Source organism: Sus scrofa, chromosome 8 (assembly GCF_000003025.6).
Source record: "Sus scrofa isolate TJ Tabasco breed Duroc chromosome 8, Sscrofa11.1, whole genome shotgun sequence".
Lineage (NCBI taxonomy): Eukaryota > Metazoa > Chordata > Mammalia > Artiodactyla > Suidae > Sus > Sus scrofa.
Window position 1 is genome coordinate 81,860,789 of NC_010450.4, and position 18,071 is coordinate 81,878,859.

Below are 18,071 nucleotides of genomic sequence, written 5' to 3' on the forward strand. Positions count from 1 at the left end.
ACCTCAGATTCAACCCCTAACCTGGGAACCTCCATATGCCATGGGTGCGGCCCCAAAAATAAATTTTTTTTTTAATTTTAAGAAAAAGAAAGAGCACCACAACAGAGACCTGTGGAGGTAGAGAGAACAGAGTTCTTTCCTGACAGTGGAAGGTCTCTGTGGCTGGAGGGAGAGTCCCAGAGTCTTGCAAATTCCAGCAGGACATAAATGTTGCCATTTTTGCACGGGCAAAGTAACCAGAGATGTTTGGTCAAATTAGATTTGACTGGCACTTCATTCGATTCCATTTGCCGCCACCGTCTTCAGTCTCCATACGTAACAGAGAACTGAAATTACTGGTAATGTTATTGCAGGGGCCATGGAATCATTCATCACACTCACTTTTCATCCTCCTAGCAACATAACTAAGGGGAATTGAAAACTGTCTTCGTTTAAAAAAATGTAAACTTTTTTTTTTCTCAAATCTTTTCTGACTGTGAAATCTCTAATCATTTTACATAACCTGCGTCTACCAGCCCATGGCCGTGGGAAGAACCCACCTGCACTGTCTTTCTCTGATAAACATGGAAAGGGAAAAGGCTTGAGGTAATTTAGCTCTAGAGAACCCTTTTATTTCTCAGGACTTCTCGGGTTTTTTTTTTTTTTTCCCCCCTTTGGGTTCAAGAAAGAGATTCAGATTACCTCAGATAAAGGATTGATTGTAAAGATTGCTGTGGCCACAAGGGAGCTCACAGGCTGTGTATACCCTGGAAGCGCAGACGGTTAGGCTTCACAGACTGAAAGACTCCTGGGAGCTAGAGGAGCAATGGGAAGAAGAAGGGCTGGGTTTCCCCATGACGCCCTCAGCTGCAGCCTCCACTCTGTTGACATGACTCCATCAAGCTCTTGGTGGTATTTGAGCGTCCTCTCACTTCTGCCGTTACCAGCTGCTCAGTGGGTCTGGACTTCCTAAGAGAACATGACTAAACCAACCAATCACTCTACTCATTCACGGAATAGAACCTTTTACATCAGGCCATCTCATAGGTTACTGGACTGCTTTTGGTCATGGGCCTTTTAGCAAAAGATAAAGCAAAACCGCCTCTGGATTTCTCTAGCTAGCTGGAGGTTAAGGGCAGGGGAATTTTGTTTTCCAGGAGCTGCAAATATAACTCACACTATGATTAGGCTGCACAGGATAAACATTTCTATGCTTTCCGGTTTACCATGCAGAAAATAATAATTGAGAATTAAGAATAAAAATTCTTCATGAATTTATCGCCTGTTAACATAGTACACAAGTATAAAGACCAGCTTAGAAAATGGCAGTTTTAAGCAGTATGTTCCAATTAACTACTGAGGAAATTTTGTTTTTAACTGTAAGTACAGTTCTATTTCATTATTTTGGGATCTGATACTCATCTGTATATTGGATGTGTAAAGAGAGTTTTTGGTGAAGGAAAATTCTTGGAGGAGTTCCTGTCATGGCTCAGCAGTTAACAAACCCCACTAGTATCCAGGAGGATGTGGGTTCGACCCCCAGCCTTGCTCAGTGGGTTAAGGATCCAGCGTTGCCATGAGCTGTGGTGTAGGTCACAGATGTGGCTCAGATCCCATGTTACTGTGGCTGTGGTGTAGGCCAGTGGCTACAGCTCTGATTGAACCTCTAGCCTGGGAACCTCCATATGCTGTGGGTGCAGCCCTAAAAAGACAAAAATGATAAAAAGAAAATTCTTGGAAACTTTTGAGATGTATTTGTATTCTTATAGCTTTTGAGAATACAATGTAATCTCCTAGTATATGACAGATTAACTGGCAATTCTAATTCGGTTTATGAACTTAAGGATAACCTTGAATTTTCCTCAAAATTTTTAAAATTTTAGGCTGTAAAAATTTGCTGTTTCTGAAGAGCATTGCTCATTGTATTTGTAAAAAATGCTATTTAATATGAACCAAAAGCTTCATAGATTTAACTCTCCTTGCTCTCACCTATCCCATGGTAAGGACATTTTTTAAAGCAATTCTTTAAGAATATGCAAGATTTCTCAAACGAGGGAGAAGCATGAAAATAAACTTTCAACTAAATAAAATGATTAATCATTTTGTTTCTCTTGTTTAAAAATTTTTTTAAACATAAAATAATTTCATCATGGATTTAAAAGTCAAGGATAAACTATTGAAAACAACTAGGGTGTATCTTCCATAACTAAATATAGCAATGTGGAGTCTAAAATCAAAATCGTATCTGTGGAAGGCAGAATTCTAGGTCTTTTGGCCCTGCCCCATTATCTTTCAGATTTGGAAACTGAGGCTTGAAGTAACCAACTGACCTGTCCAAGGTCACAACACAAGAACTCATGTCTTTTAATACTCAGTCCTTTCTACACTGGACCATACAGGCTTCACTTTTATGTGTCAGGCTACATAAACAGTTGGTGCGTAACAGTCCAAATGAGGAATAATGCATTTCAGGGAGAAAGAGTACACTGTCCAAATGATCCATATAAATAGGAAGGCTAGATTACTCCAAACTGAAGGCTGTAATTTCAGCAGAATGCAAAATATTTAACTGCTTTTGGTGTGTTAGAGTTTGCAGAGCTGACCTGATGGTCCTTAGCGTTCATGCAATATAACATATCTGTAGAAAAAGTTACTGCATTTATTGCATGTCAGATACTGTGTCTTTGCAGAAAGTGTGTAAGAGCCTTTGGTGACGTGAAACCAGTTATGTTTCCCCTCTTTTACCACCTTCTTCCATTGCCTAGTGCTGGCTCTATCTAGTAAGATGCTCGGAATGCTGTTGCTGCCCGGTCTGGTCCGCAGCCTGTTACTGCCGTGCTTGTCAGAAATCATTAGCCACTGATTTCTTTGACTAATGTTGCAGTTGATGGTCTGAATCATGTTCAGACACTGTAAATGAGGCAGAAACATCCTTTCTGCTCACCAACTGTGAAATGGCTAAAGGGGGCGAGATTGCCAGAAATCAGAATAAATGTATTTCCGATAAGACTTGACAATGATTTCAAGCTCAAGATGGCAAACTTGATTTTTTATTTCTATATTTCTCAGTGCACAAGAATAAATTGGTATCATTGCCTTTTTCTTCTCAAAGTAATGCACTGTATTGAGCACAGGGCTGAACCTTTGTTATGAAAAGTCACAATTTGGGCTTTGTGTAGGGGATGTCTAACAAAATGTTAGCTGTTTATGGTGAGCAAGGAAGAAAGAGATTAAAAAAAAAAAAGAAAAAAGAAACTAGCTAGGCAATGGACTCATAACTTCTTATTTACCGACAAGTCCAATGGATGCCCCTTACAGTTTTATAGATGTATTTTGGTCCAGGTGGGTTTCTTTAAACTCTTCTAGAACTCTTAGACTTTGTAGGCAAAATTAGAAATAAAAAGTTCAAATGTAGTGAAACTGTTCAGGTTTCATCCTCACCTGTTTCAGAGCCTCCTGGATGCTTCTGTGAGTTTGAAGTCTTTGAGGAAGGAAAACAGCCGTCTTTCAGTATTGAAAGAACCGTCACACGAAGAAGGATGGGCTTATTTTGTGTTGTCCCATAAAACACAACCTTGACTAACAGGCGGAGTTACAGATTTTGCTTCAACTTAACCAGTAGTTTTTTCACATAACTCTCCAATGATTGAGTGGCTAGTCCCCCAAGGGTAGTTTTCTGACAGGAAAACCGTTCAAGAAAAGGCTATACAAGGAGTTCTCGCTGTGGCTCAGTGGGTTAAGAATCCAACTACAGGAGTTCCCTTTGTGGCACAGCAGAAACGAATCCAACTAGTATCCGTGAGGATGGGGGTTTGATCTCTGGCTTGCTCAGTGGGTTAAGGATCCGGCATTGCCATGAGCTGTGATGTAGGTCACAGACAAGGCTTGAATCCCATGTTGTTGTGGCTGTGGTGTAGACCAGCAGCTGTAGCTCTGACTTGACTCCTAGCCTGAGAGCTTCCATGTGCTGTGGGTGCGGTCCTAAAAAAGCAAAAAAGAAAAGAAAAAAAAAAAGAATCCATCTGCAATGTCTGTGGTCACTGTGAAGGCAAGGGTCGATCCCCAGCCCACACATGGATTGAAGGACCCATGTTGCTACAGCTGTGGCGTAAGTTTTAGCTGCAGCTCAGGTTCAATCCCTGGCCTAGAACTTCCATATGCCGTGGGTGTGGAAAAGAAGAGAAAAGAAAGGGAAAGGAAGAGAAGGGAAGGGCAGGACAGGGCAGGGCTAGATGAGGATTTCTCAACAGCAACACTATTCACATTTGGAGCTGGGTCATTCTTAGTTATCGAGGGCTATTGTGTGAATTGTAAGCTTTTGAGCAGCATCCCTGGCTTCTCCCAATTATGACAACTTAAAATGTTTCCAGACATTGCCAGGTGTCCCCTAGGAGGCAAAATCGCCCCCATTCGAGAACAACTAGGTTAGATAAGCACTTGGGAAAACTAAGCAGTTGCTTCGTTCAGATCCTTAGTAGGTACTTTTAAATACTCCATCTTAGTGGAAAACTTTATAACATCTTTTCTAGGCAGACTTTATTCATTTCCATTTTACATATGAGGAAATAAACTCATAGACTCTGTCACTTGACAAACGTCACTCAGCTCAGTAGTAAACCTGCCTGACCCCAAAGCCTATGATATTTGGAGAAAATTTGAACACCCAGAGGGAGATTCGATTCATCATCACATAAGGCCCTTCCAAAGACTGGTCTGTGCCCTCAGAGGAGGACTTCCTAGTGATTTTAAGTATTAAATTAATTAAGGGAGAGAGCAGTGTGTGTGTGTGTGTGTGTGTGTGTGTGTGTGTGTGAACTTTAAAGCAAATTTTTCTATTGGCCGTTGTTGCTTCTCTCTATCCTGGGAAAGCTTTTTTTCCCCCTCATTGTATCCCTCATTCCCATCTCCAGTGCTTTGCTCAAGCTCCCCTCAATGCTGACCCAGTCCCATCATTCCTTTAAAATTGCAGATTGAGTTTCCTTTTCTATAGGAAGTCTTTCCCAGTTGTATTTTCTTCATTGCTCTTAGGACTGTCTGAAATTTACTCATTCATTTATTTAATTAAAAATTTCTCCCTATCTCCTAAATACAACCTAGACTGCATAGGAGCAAGTATTCGCTGCTTACATGACTAGCACCTAGATCAAGGCTTAACCCATAGAAGACATTCTTAATTTAATGAATTAAACAAAATTTTAGCTTTATGCAGACTTATGGCATTATGTAATTTCTGCATCTCTCTGTCTTATTACCTTAGAAAGTAAGGTCTTTAAAATCAGGGTTGTATCTATATACTAGAGATATATATTATGTACACAGAACATATATGTACACACACATGTAATTATATCTTGCAGTCACATGTAATGATTGATTGGAATGTACTGGAAGTGTTCCTTGCATAATATATTGGTTCTCGAGGTTGAGCACTGAAGAAAGTGATAACATAAGGGAATGAAAATAGCATGTAGTTACCTTTTCAGATTTTCACATCTGCTGCTTTAAAGTCGTCCCAGTTTTCATCTCTCTCATGCCACTGGGATAAGGAACATGGTGGAAAAGCATGTGGACCTTCTAGAAAACCTGAAGGTACAGAAGTAGACTCAAAAAAGGAGGTTATAAAAATGAGTACCTGCTCAAGGGATCATATTATAAGGTGGGATTTCAAGACAAGGCTGGCCTTTTTTTAAATAACCTTTGCCCCAAATTATCTTGCCACACACCACCTGAATTGTTTCATTTCCCTTTGTTAGACTGTTAAAAAATCCTTCCAGAAGAAATGATTTTGACCCATGAGGTATTTTTTTTTAAATTACAACTTCTACTGGCAGAATTAATGATCTTTGAGTCATTCATACCAACGTATAAATTTGCTTAATTGACTGCTATTCTTCTGTCACTTAGCTGAGGAAATTTCCCTGGGGAGGCAGGGGACGTGTTCCAAAAGGGAAGAGGTCAGAATTTCAGAATTTTTCCCAAGGCAGACCTTTCTTTAACCCAAGGACAAGAGAAAAAAAATTTTTTTTCACTCTCTCTTCTAAGCAGCAAACATAATAAAGGATAGCATGAGAGATCATTACAGTGATAGAACTTTGCTGTATCTTGACTGTGCTTGTGGTTACATAAATATATACATATGATAAGTTAGTGTAAAATTAACACCCCCACATGTATGTGCACCAGTGCAAGCACACACAGACACAGACAGGAGTGTGTGTAAAATCGGTGAAATCTGAATGAGGTGAGTGGATTGTATGAGCATGGATTTCCCTGGTTGAGACATACCATAGTTATGCAGGATATTCCCATCGTGGAAAAGTTGGGTGAAGGATGTGTGAGCATGCTCTGTATATTTCATACAATTGGTTATGAATCTACAATTATCTTAAAATAAAAAGTGTGTAAAACAAATGAACAGGAATAGTGTTTTCTTGTAACGGCTGACTGAGCAGAGGGGATGGGAAAAGAATCCATTGCTTTGGGAAAATTAGACAGGAGTAATCTCCATCACAGTGGTTTTAAAGTAAGTTTCAGTTTTGAAAGCAAATGTGAGGGCCTTGATTGCTGGAGTTTCTTCTGTTTTAATGTCTCAAATAAAGGAACCATAAGAGAGGAATTGTAATGAGGTAAGGAATGGGAAAATAGAGGGAGGTAAGAAGGGGGATCAATATCAGATAGTTCATTTTCTTTTGTTCCAGGGTCCCCATGTAACTGGAAATCCTAAAGATTAAAAGAGAGAAAACAATTGGGTGTCTGATGTTATTGGACATAATAACATCTTCTTACATGTCTTACCTTAAAGATGCCAAAACTCAGGCACAGAATTTATTCTTATGATCTTCTAGGAGGACAAGGCTGCTTTTCTGTTCTCTTTCTCAGTATCTCTAGAGATATATACACTAATATTCCTGTATATCTATTCATCAGTCTATAAAAATACATCACATATATATATGTATGTATATATCACTTTGTTGACAGGTGACAATCTTGGCTTAAATCCAGTGCACCCTTGAAGGCTACTGAAGCAAAATAATGATCCTTAAATCATTACAGCAAGCAGTTCTTCAAAGAATTTGTAGCATATTGCTGACATTATTCTTTTTCACACTCTCATTTTTTTATGCTAAGTGTTTTAGTGGCTTTGCTTTTAGGTGACCAATAGAAATTATCTCATTTTAGGAACTTAGGTTTTATTTGAAAATATCTTTTCAAGTAAACCAATTTTATTCTAGTGGGAAGAATTGCCTTTAAAACATCTAATAAAATAGCTTTCAAAACTTCATCTCTGTTATTCAGGGAACTTATTAGAGCAATGTGATGACATGGCCACATAGCACTCAATTTTTATTAGGTACATGAGCTGACTTTTCCAACTTCGGTAATCTGGTAATCATGTTCATTGAAATTGGCATAGTAGCATGATTATCAGTGTTTTCCTTTGTCATCTGGCAAAGATTAAGTTCACTGTCTATAAAATTTCAGGATATATAATGAATTTGCAACTCATCATAGTATTTTACACCTGAGATTCTTTTCCTCTCCTCCTATCTTCAATTTGCAATAACAGAATTTAACCTTCTGACCCTGGATTTGCTTCCAACGTATGCATGCCACAGGGACATTCAGTCAAGTACAGTGGATCCCGCAGACTACCAGACAGTATTTTCTCACTTGAAATATTCTTTAGGAGTTGCTATTGCGGCTCAGTGGGTTACAGACTCAACCAGTATCCATGAGAATGCATGTTCGATCCCTGGCCTCGCTCATTGGGTTAAGGACCCAGTGTTGCCATGAACTACAGTGTAGGTTGCAAAGGTGGATCAGAGCTGGCATTGCTGTGGCTGTGGTGTGGCCTGGCAGCTGTAGTTCCCCTTCAACCCTCAGCCAGAGAACTAGAATATGCTGCAGTGTAGCCCTAAAAAGCAAAAAAAATAAAATAAAATAAAATAGTAGGAGTTCCCGTCGTGGCTCAGTGGTTAATGAATCCGACTAGGAACCGTGAGGTTGCGGGTTCGATCCCTGGCCTTGCTCAGTGGGTTAAGGATCTGGCATTGCCGTGAGCTGTGGTGTAGGTTGCAGACGCGGCTCAGATCTGGCGTTGCTGTGGCTTTGGCATAGGCTGGCAGCTACAGCTCCGATTCGACCCCTAGCCTGGGAACCTCCCATATGACGTGGGAGCGGCCCAAGAAAATGGCAAAAAGACAAACAAAAAAATAAAATAAAATAGTAAAATAAAGTAAAATAAAATAAAATGAAGTATTCTTTATAAAGAATGTTCCACTGTTTGTCTAATGATTCACATTAATTGATATTTATTAATTTATAAATTATACCTGAATTAAAAAGATGGTAAGGTAACTTATGATAAAAGCAATACAAAACATATTTATTTTCTCCATGATTTGGTTTTTTTGAAATATTGAATATTCATCCTTTTGTAAATTGAAGTATAGTTGATTTACAATATTGTGGTAGTTTCAGGTTTACAGCAAAGTGATTCAGTTATATTTTTCAGATTATTTTCCATTTAGGTTACTACAAGATACCAAATATTACTTGTTCTCTTCAGTAAATCCTTATTGTTTATCTATTTTATACATTGTAGTATATATCCATTAATCCCATAGTCCTAATTTATCCTTCTTCCCCTCCTGTTCCCTTTTGGTAACCGTAAGCTTTTTGTTTTTTGTTTTTTTTCTATATCTGTGAATCTATTTCTGTTTTGTATATAGGTTCATTTGTATTATTTTTTAGATTTCATATATGATATCATAATATTTGTCTTTCTCTTACTTACTTTACTTAGTATGATATTCTCTAGGTCCAACCACATTGCTGCAAATAGAAATATTTCATTCTTTTTTATGGCTGAGTAATATTCCCTTGTATATATATATACCACATCTTTATCCATTCATCTGTTGATGGACACTTATGTTACATTCAACCTTGACTGTTGTAAATAGTGTTACAATAAACGTTGGGGTGCACATATCTTTTTTAATTAGAGTTTTTGTCTTTTTTTTTTTTTTTTTGTCTTTTTGCTATTTCTTTGGGCTGCTCCCGCGGCATATGGAGATTCCCAGGCTAGGGGGTCTAATCGGAGCTGCAGCCACTGGCCTACGCCAGAGCCAAAGCAACGTGGGATCCGAGCCGCGTCTGCAACCTACACCACAGCTCACGGCAACGCCAGATTTAACCCACTGAGCAAAGGCAGGGACCGAACCCGCAACCTCATGGTTCCTAGTCGGATTCGTTAACCACTACGCCACGACGGGAACTCCAGTTTTTGTCTTTTCTGAGTATATGCCTGGGAGTGGAATCACTGGATCATATGGTAGCTCTCTACTTTTAATTATTTTAAGAAACTTCCATACTGTTTTCCATAGTGGTTGTACCAATTTACATTCCCACCAACAATTATTTTCTATACAATTTGTGATCTCATGTTATTTTTCCACTTACTTTTCTTTTCTTTTAACAATGTCCTTCCTACTCCCTTTAGGTTGAACTACACAATTCACCAATCTGCTGAGCTTTGCCTTGTATTCTTATGATTTCACCTGAATTGAGGCCCTTCCACCAGAGCTCACGTGGCTGAGCTGCAAAGGCCCCATCTTTGATTTAGATGAACTTCTCTATAGCATTTTCAAGGTCCTTAGTATGGATGTCATGAACAGCAGCCCCTTCTTACCCGTGGTTTTGTTTTGTGAAGTTTCAGTTACCACCAGTCCACTAGGGTCTGAAAAGATTAAATGGAAATTTTCAGAAATAAACAAATCATGTATTTTAAACTGAGTAGCATGATGAAATCTTGGGGCTTTCCTTCTGTTCCATCCTGGATATGAATCTCCCCCTTGTGCAGCGTAGCCCACCACTAGTCACGTGGTAGCCATGTAGGTTTGGAGTTACTATTGAGTTATCACAGTGCCGTGTTCAAGTGATCCTTATTTTACTTATAATGGCCCCAAACCTCAAGAGGAGTGATTCTGGCAATTCAGATATGCCAAAGAGAAGCCTAAAGTGCTTCCTTTAAGGAAAACAGTAAAGGTTATCAACTTAATAAGGAAAAAAAAAAGTTGTGTGCTGAGGTTGCTATGATCTATGGTTAAGAACGAATCTCCGTGAAACTGTGAAGAGGGAAAAAGACATTTGTGCTGGTTTCTGTCATACCTCAAATGGAAAAAGTTACAGCCACAGTGTGTGATAAGTACTTAGTTAAGATGCAAAGTGTGTTAAATTTGTAAGGTAGGAGTTCCCGTCGTGGCGCAGTGGTTAAAGAATCTGACTAGGAACCATGAGGTTGCAGGTTCAGTCCCTGCCCTTGCTCAGTGGGTTAACGATCTGGCGTTGCCGTGAGCTGTGGTGTAGGTCGCAGACACAGCTCAGATCCCACGTTGCTGTGGCTCTGGCATACGCTGGTGGCTACGGCTCCGATTAGACCCCTAGCCTGGGAACCTCCATATGCCGCAGGAGCGGCCCAAGAAATAGCAAAAAAAAAAAAAATTGTAAGGTATTTTGAGAAAGAGTGAGAGAGACCACATTTACATAACTTTTAAGTATATTGTTATAATCGTTCTATGTTGTTATCAGTTATGATTGTTAACTTCTACTGTGCCTAATTTATAAATTGATCTTTATCATAGATATGTAAATATAGGAGAAAATACAGAATATATAGGGTTTAGTGCTGCCTGAGGTTTCAGGCACACACTGGGGCTTTGGGAACATAGCCCCCATGGATCTAGGGGAGCCATTGTAATTGGTTATTTTCCTATTGGGCCAGTAATGAGGTGTCTTCTTCCCACTGCCTATGTATTTCCTGTTTTTAGGTAAAGTGTTTACGCTGAGAGACAAATTCCTCAAGCCACTAGTAAAGTGTGTCATCTTTACTCTGAGAGCGGAACTCTCTGGGAGCTGGCTGGTTAACAGAGAATTCTCATCTCATGTTTAAATAGCTCTCTGCATTATCTCGCGGCAGCCTCACAACAACTCTCAGAGGGAGGTTTTCTTTTTTTGCTTCTGAGGAAAGTTTCTCAGGGAGATTTTTTTTGGACCAGAGAGAGGTGTTGGGTGTGGAAGAATTAGGTCCTGAATCCAGGTCTTCTTAGTCTAAGGTGGGTGTTCATTCCAGTAAACCTCATCTGATTCCATGAGGAAGCCTCTGTAGAATCAGGTCTGAGACCCAAACGAGAAGCCCAGACTGCGCTGGTCCTTGCCCCCGCCGCTCCCTGGAAGTGCTGCATGCCTGTGTGGGAGAGGAGCCGTGGACACCGAAGTGTCTGTGATTTCTAGGACACCTGCCCTCCTACCCATGGGCCAAAGTCACAGCTCTAAGAGTATGTTGGGTACCGCCGGATGCTACTGTCCTGCTTCCAGGTCCAGAGTGGCCCGGGGCATGGGAGTGTGGTGGAGGATAAAGGCTAAATCCTGGAGAAACTTGTCTTCAGGCACTGCTAATTCACACAGCTGCCGCGGTGCAAACTTCTATACCACTAGACTGTAAGTGCCTTGAAGGCCACAAGCATGGCCTATTCCCATTAAGATTTCCTAGGGTCTAACACAGCGCTGGCACACGGTAACAATACTGCATAAACATGATTTTTGACACAAAATATAATAATATTCAATCTTCAAATTTCTGGGATGGCATATGAAATATATACTGACCAAGAAAAACACCAGAAAGTCTCTTCCTAAATATTTTGACATTTGGATTTAATAAGGTCTCTGACAAATTCACAAAATTCAGTGATTCTGCCCCTTACCTCAAAAAGCTGTATGTTAGTCACATCAGACTTTATCTAGGTGTTGCCAGTTTTGCACAACAGAGTGAAAAGAATATTCTCAGGTTTATACAAGGCTTATTAAGAGGCTTAAAAATAAGAATCAAAATTTTGAACTCTGCAGGTTTAACGGAAAATAAAACACTGAGTCAATGTGTATTAATAAGTTTTAATATCGGTATTATGTCAGGCAGTCACTTGTAAACCACACACACACACACACACATATAAATTAACAGGTATCACAATGACTTTGATGAAATTATTTCCCAGATATTAACCTTAAGAAAGTAAAGATGAATATCCACACTGCCTCTAATACACAAACTCTCAGATGCCCAACGCAGGCTGAGCGCACAGCGCACATGACGTCCTCGTTCAAGCTGACTCCCCCTCCCAACGCTGACAAATGACTTTCACTAATTCTTTCTTAGAAAGTGTGCAAAAAGGATTTCCATAGAGGTCTTTGGAGATTTCCTGTGTCTTCATGTGTGTAATAGGTTGGGTCAAGTGACAATGAAGGAGGATGGAAGACGGAGGATTTTATTTTATGTATTTTCCCTCTTCTGGCCCTTGAAAGAGGAAAAGAATAAAGAGGAAAATTATACCATGCAGATGATGTCAGTGTTAAATTAAGATCATACGTTTGGCTGTGGCAGCCATAATTTTTTGATTATTGAAGAGATTGTTGGTAATGAAGTACATTCGTTAAGAAATATTTTTAGTGTAGACTGAATACGTGTGCAAACTCTGAGATATGCCTCTAATAAAATGATAGATTAAGAAATTGCCTGGTACCTAAATTCTTGCTTTTCAAACAGCTATTTATAGAAAGAAAAGTTATATTTAAGCCACCATAGTAGACTGTTATAATCTGCCTTATATTACGTAAGATAATAGTCCCATATTTTAAAATAATGTTGGAAACCATTCCGTTGTTTATTCACCCCTAAGTTATGTCAGTTGGAAGATTTTTTTGGATTGTGCAGGAAGAGAATTATTTTTACGAAAGTAAGACTTCACTGTCATGGCTCAAAGAGATGGCTGTGAAACAAGTTATACTACAGATAAAAATAAACCCAAGCCAACATGAATTTTTAATAAGCAAAAACCGTATTTTATGGTGACATTAAAAACAACTATTAATTTTCATCTTTTCTGTTATGAAATGAAACATCGGTGAATCTGGTCATGCTATATTCCCCTTCCCCATAGGTCCTTAACACTTACGGTAAAATCTCTGCAGACCTGGATGATGATCTGAGCCTGGGGAGAGCCTATGAAGCCACGGCCAAGGTCCTGCAGAGGTAAGTTAGCACATCCTTGTCTTGCTGTCACTGTGAATTCACTCAGCTGTGAAAGACTTAAATTGTTTGAGGTCTGTCGCTTTCCATTACTGCCTGCTTAAATTTTAAGCAGTGCCCTTCTTAAGTGACCCTTTCATCGTAAGTTATTTTAAACCAATGTGGTATTTCTAAATATGCACCTAAACTCCTCTTTGTCTACCCCCCCTCCTTCATATTATTTTATTTCTTGATTTTCTCTAAGTTTAGTGATGACCTTGGATGCGAGGGAAAAATCAGGTCACATCTCACAGGTTAAAAAAGCAGAGAGCACAGAGATATGGAGTACGCTTCAGTAACTGGCTCACTGTACCTTTCCAGATCTCTTCTTTGAGGAGAGTTTCTATTTTATGCTTCAATCATGCTTCTTCCATTAAGATATCTCTCCTCTGAGCATTTCTGGATAAACAATTGGGTACAAACACAATGTTCCCAAAATTTCCTTTAAAACAGAAAAATGAACCAAAGTATACCTGAACAACTTTTGATACAGATTTTTCCATGGATAATATATGCTATACCCTTCACCCATTGTACCGTGAATATTGTGTATGCCACTCCATCTCTGCATTATATTTAAGCCATGATAAAATAAGAATAAGGAAAGTTGTCAAAGTTAAGGCCTTGGTTTTTAGTATGTTATCTTATATCCAAGATACAGCTTTTATGTGATTCTTTAGTAGTTGTGGTAGTAGCAGTAATAATAATAATTATATAGATTGTGTCAAATTCTAATTTCTCCCCACTTGTATTTCAGTTGTAAACACATACAAAGTAGTTTTTTCCCTAGTGGCATAGGGGGTTAAGGATCTGGCATTGTCACTGCAGCAGCTCTGGTCACTACTGTGACATGGGTTCAATCCCCGGCCCAGGAACTTCCGCATGCCATAGACATAGCAAAAAAAGGGTAAAATGATTGTTCCAAAGGCATTTAAAATGTCTGATGCATTGAAAGTGGATCATTATTTATGTATTAAAATTGCCAATATAATAATTATTAAGTATTAAATAAATAATTAATTAGATATTAAAAAACTAACACCAGTGAAATGAAAAGTGCCCTACAAAATAAATAAAATGCACCGTAGTCACCAGTGGATGAAGGGTTAGGGACAGACATTTTTATAAGGAGAGTATAGGCGTTTACTCAAGGAAGGCAGGGCCAACAGTGTATAAAGCAAGCAACCATGAGTGCTGTGGTCCCTCCAAATAAAGATTGGTGATCAGCCTGAGGACAAGCAACCGAACTATCCTTTAAATTTTTTTTTTTTGGGGGGGCACGCCTGTGACGTATGAAAGTTCCCAGGCTAGGGGTAAAATTGGAGCTGCGGCCGCTGGCCTACACCACAGCCATAGCAACTTGGGATCCAAACCACGTCAGCATCCTGCACCACAGTTCATGCCAATGCCAGATCCTTAACCTACTGAGCAAGGCCAGGGATTGAACCTGTGTCCTCATGGATGCTAGGCAGGTTTGTTAACTGCTAATTCCATTGTGGAATTCCCCTTAAACTTTTACTTTCCAAATAATCACCTGAATGAAGCAGATGTGTGAACACAAAACAGAATCGTGTAAGGATTCAACTTAACATCTGTTTGAAACACACCATCTCTGGGCCCCTTTGTCCCACTCATTTTGACTACTACTTGATTCTGCTGTTAACGCTGCCCAGAATCAGTAGGAAATGGCTGGGTGATTTGTCTTGCTTTGTAATAGCCAACCTGGCCAAAGCCTATACCGTTAAATAAATGCCTTCCTTACATGTTTACTAAATAATTCCTACAAAATGACATTGTGGTCCCAACATAACTGAAGAGATAAAACTCCAAAGAAAAAAAAATATTTTATTTTATAGACATATATGGAGCATTTACTATGTCACAGGACAAGACCAGTGTTAGACTTTTCTTTGGTTACAGGTAATCTTTATAATCATTTTTGAAACTTCTGGAGACCTGAGGTTATCTTAAAATACTTCTCACCTGTTAAACTGGTGTCTCATCTGGAATATTTGAGTCTCCACTCCAGGATTTGAATTCCTGGTCTATGTAGTAAAAGCTAAGGTGGGACTTGAACAATTAAATATTGGTAAATATTAGCAACAACAGACAATCAACTGTTTGAATTTGGCTGCTTAAGTATTTGAGGTTGAAGTATGGAAAAAGATCTAGCTATATTGATATATCATGAAGTAGGGTATGTTTTGGGTAGGAATGAGGGTGATGATATTCCAACACTCTCAACAATCTAGCAACTGGCCCAGGCAAACATATAATAGGCAAGAAAACCTATCCCTACCTCACTTTTATACCAAATGAAGTGAATTCTACTTATAAGAATTCCCACACACTAAAAACCAATGAAGCCATCGATTATTTGTACAGCAGGCATGGGTTTTTAATTGCATAATGTTCATCATGCACAAAAGAGTACAGGATGTGCTTACTCTAAGGTTATTAAGAAATAGTGTCCCGAAGCCACCACAAGCTCTCCAATCCAGTCTGCCATTTTGCAGCATGGTCACTGATTTGAAGGAATACTCAGGGGAGCATAAACCTTAGCTTATTCTTTCAGCATTTGTGCAAAGTAAATCTCGAGACAGATGTTTCCAAAACAAAACTTCCATACTGGTCGACATCAGCACCCCAGGCATCCGAGAAGCCTTATTAAATTGAGTCCACTAATTACTAGAAGTGCATTGATACACATTTGGGGGTCATTTTTAGAAAATTTTGCCTCAAGGGCTTGGTTTCTTTGACACATGCACACACATGCACATGCACACACACACATATCCCTTTCATAGTCCTAAACCATCCTCAGATTAGCAGTAACATGCAAAAAATGGAGCACAACCAAAATAGAGGAAATTATGTTGGTGGCGACTGAGAAATAAATCAAACTGCATATGAAGCTTAGCTTCACCTCTAAATCTCTCTCTCCTACCCCGTGCAATTGCATGTTTCACTAATGGGAGGCCTCTCTCTATAAACATATTTTATCTCTTTAAAGGAAATGGAAGAGGATAGCCATGTCTAGGATAAGTGTGTGTCTAAGACCATCAGCTGAGCATGCATGAAAGGTGAATAAGCTGTAAGGCTAGAAGCTTCTAAAATGGTTATAAGAATTTATACCAAGCCTTCAATGGAAAAACACGCCACATTCCCTCAAGACTTGCAACTTAGTAATGCAGTAGCCGTTTGGTAATGCTAGAGCCAGCCTTGGCATTAGGCTTATTGCAGAAGGTTTTAATAGTGAGCAGGGTTTGGTATTTTTGCTCTTGGTCTGAATAATAGTAATTGCACAAGGGTTTAAGCAGCACAACAGAAAATAAGCATTTATAATGCCTTTTTCCATTCTACTTGGAATACTACTGAGAAAAAAAAGTTGATGTTCTAAAATGAAAACAATTATCTATGACACGGCTATAAAAGCCAGAATTATGGTCCATAAAACAAAGAGGGAGTGAGTTGAGAAATTACCAAGTAAATGTTCTTATTACATAGACAAACAATTTGAGTAAATATAGAGGGAAAAATCCTCAATTTTCCTTATGATGTTTTCTTTGCCCCATTTGCTGGAATGCTAAAACACTCCAGGAGGACTTTTAAAAAGAATTTAGGGGGGAAAATCACAAAAATGAGAATTTGCCAAAATGTGTTGGTCACAACCAGCCCATCTCTGAGGTTATTCTTTACCAGTTGGAAATTTTCTTGCAAACTCGGGTTAAATTATTTCCTAGAAAACTTTCCACAGTAGAGATCTTTAAATCAATCAGGACAAAGTTTCAAGTGTGAAAATTACCTTTCTGTTATAGCTGAAAATTAATTTCTTCTTGCTTGAGAGAAATGACATGCCCTAGTAATTTTCATATATTCTTTAAAATGGATCATCCTGGCTTTGATGTGGAATTTCCTAAAAATGACCCCCCAAAATACATCAAAACATTTCTATTAATTCATGAAATTAAGAAGAGCTTTTTACATTTTCTCCTGTCACTGATTCCATTTGCCTTATTACTTTCATCTGTGGCCCACAAACTTGGTGGCACAATCAACAAACCCCTTAGTGGCTGTTTCATCTCTGCTCTATTTGATTTCTTCTCTCTGAGTAAATGATTAAGTTTTCATGCATTGGTTCAACCAAAATCTATGTTCACTCAACCACATCCTTTATTGATTACTTCTACTGCAAACAGTAGGCCAAGTGTGATATACATAATTGGACAGTTGTCAGGGGATGTGGGTGTTAACAGTCCTGTTTTCCCAGTTGGAAACTGGAATCACCTTGATACACAAATATTCTGCACTGTTTCATTCTCATTCTTTGGACCGAGGAGTCCTGTTCCTCAGAATATATGTTTTTAACTCTCTAAGGTCTGGTTGAATGAATTTAATGATTATCCCATATGATATGCTGTTCAAGTTGCACCTGTGCACTGCATATAGAAAACTGGAATTAATATTTGTCTAACATTTTAACCTTGTCCTTTAACTTACACAAATAATCTGTAGCTTGCCTCTAAGAAAATGTCTGATTCTTTCTCTTCCAGAGAAAGACTGGTTTCTAAATCTGTTGCTAACTTTTAAATTTGGAAATCCTTTAAGCAGCATATAATGTTTCCATTTCAGATGCTATATTAGCAACTTTGTTGGCTATAGCACTGCACGTTCGTTGAGTAGAGCATATAATTTATAATAGGAAGCCTTTTTCCCTCGCATTATTTGTTAGAGCAAGTTCCAGATAATTTTGGACGTTTTAGAGATCTGTTGCTCCTCTGGGAGAAAAACAACTCAACTCACCCAGCAATAGTTTTATTTACACTATTTTGTGTTTCTTCTTCACTGAACTTTTTTTTGTTGGTGTATGTTGAGACTTAACAATCCTCAGCCAAAATGTTCTTCTATCAAAAATAGATCAGCTTTTAGAAACATGAGCATAACTAAACTCCACTGAATT

The 18,071-nt window shown here is 38.8% G+C and overlaps 1 protein-coding gene across 4 annotated transcripts in view; it reads left to right on the forward strand.

Annotated features, from left to right (window-relative positions):
- TTC29 (tetratricopeptide repeat domain 29) overlaps positions 1-18,071 on the forward strand; it is a 235,139-nt gene that overhangs the window by 114,310 nt on the left and 102,758 nt on the right. For all 4 annotated transcript variants that reach the window (XM_021101529.1, XM_021101528.1, XM_021101530.1 and 1 more), the window contains one exon: positions 12,984-13,075. In XM_021101529.1, coding sequence (XP_020957188.1) covers positions 12,984-13,075 — 92 coding nt within the window. The remainder of the gene's footprint in view (positions 1-12,983; positions 13,076-18,071) is intronic.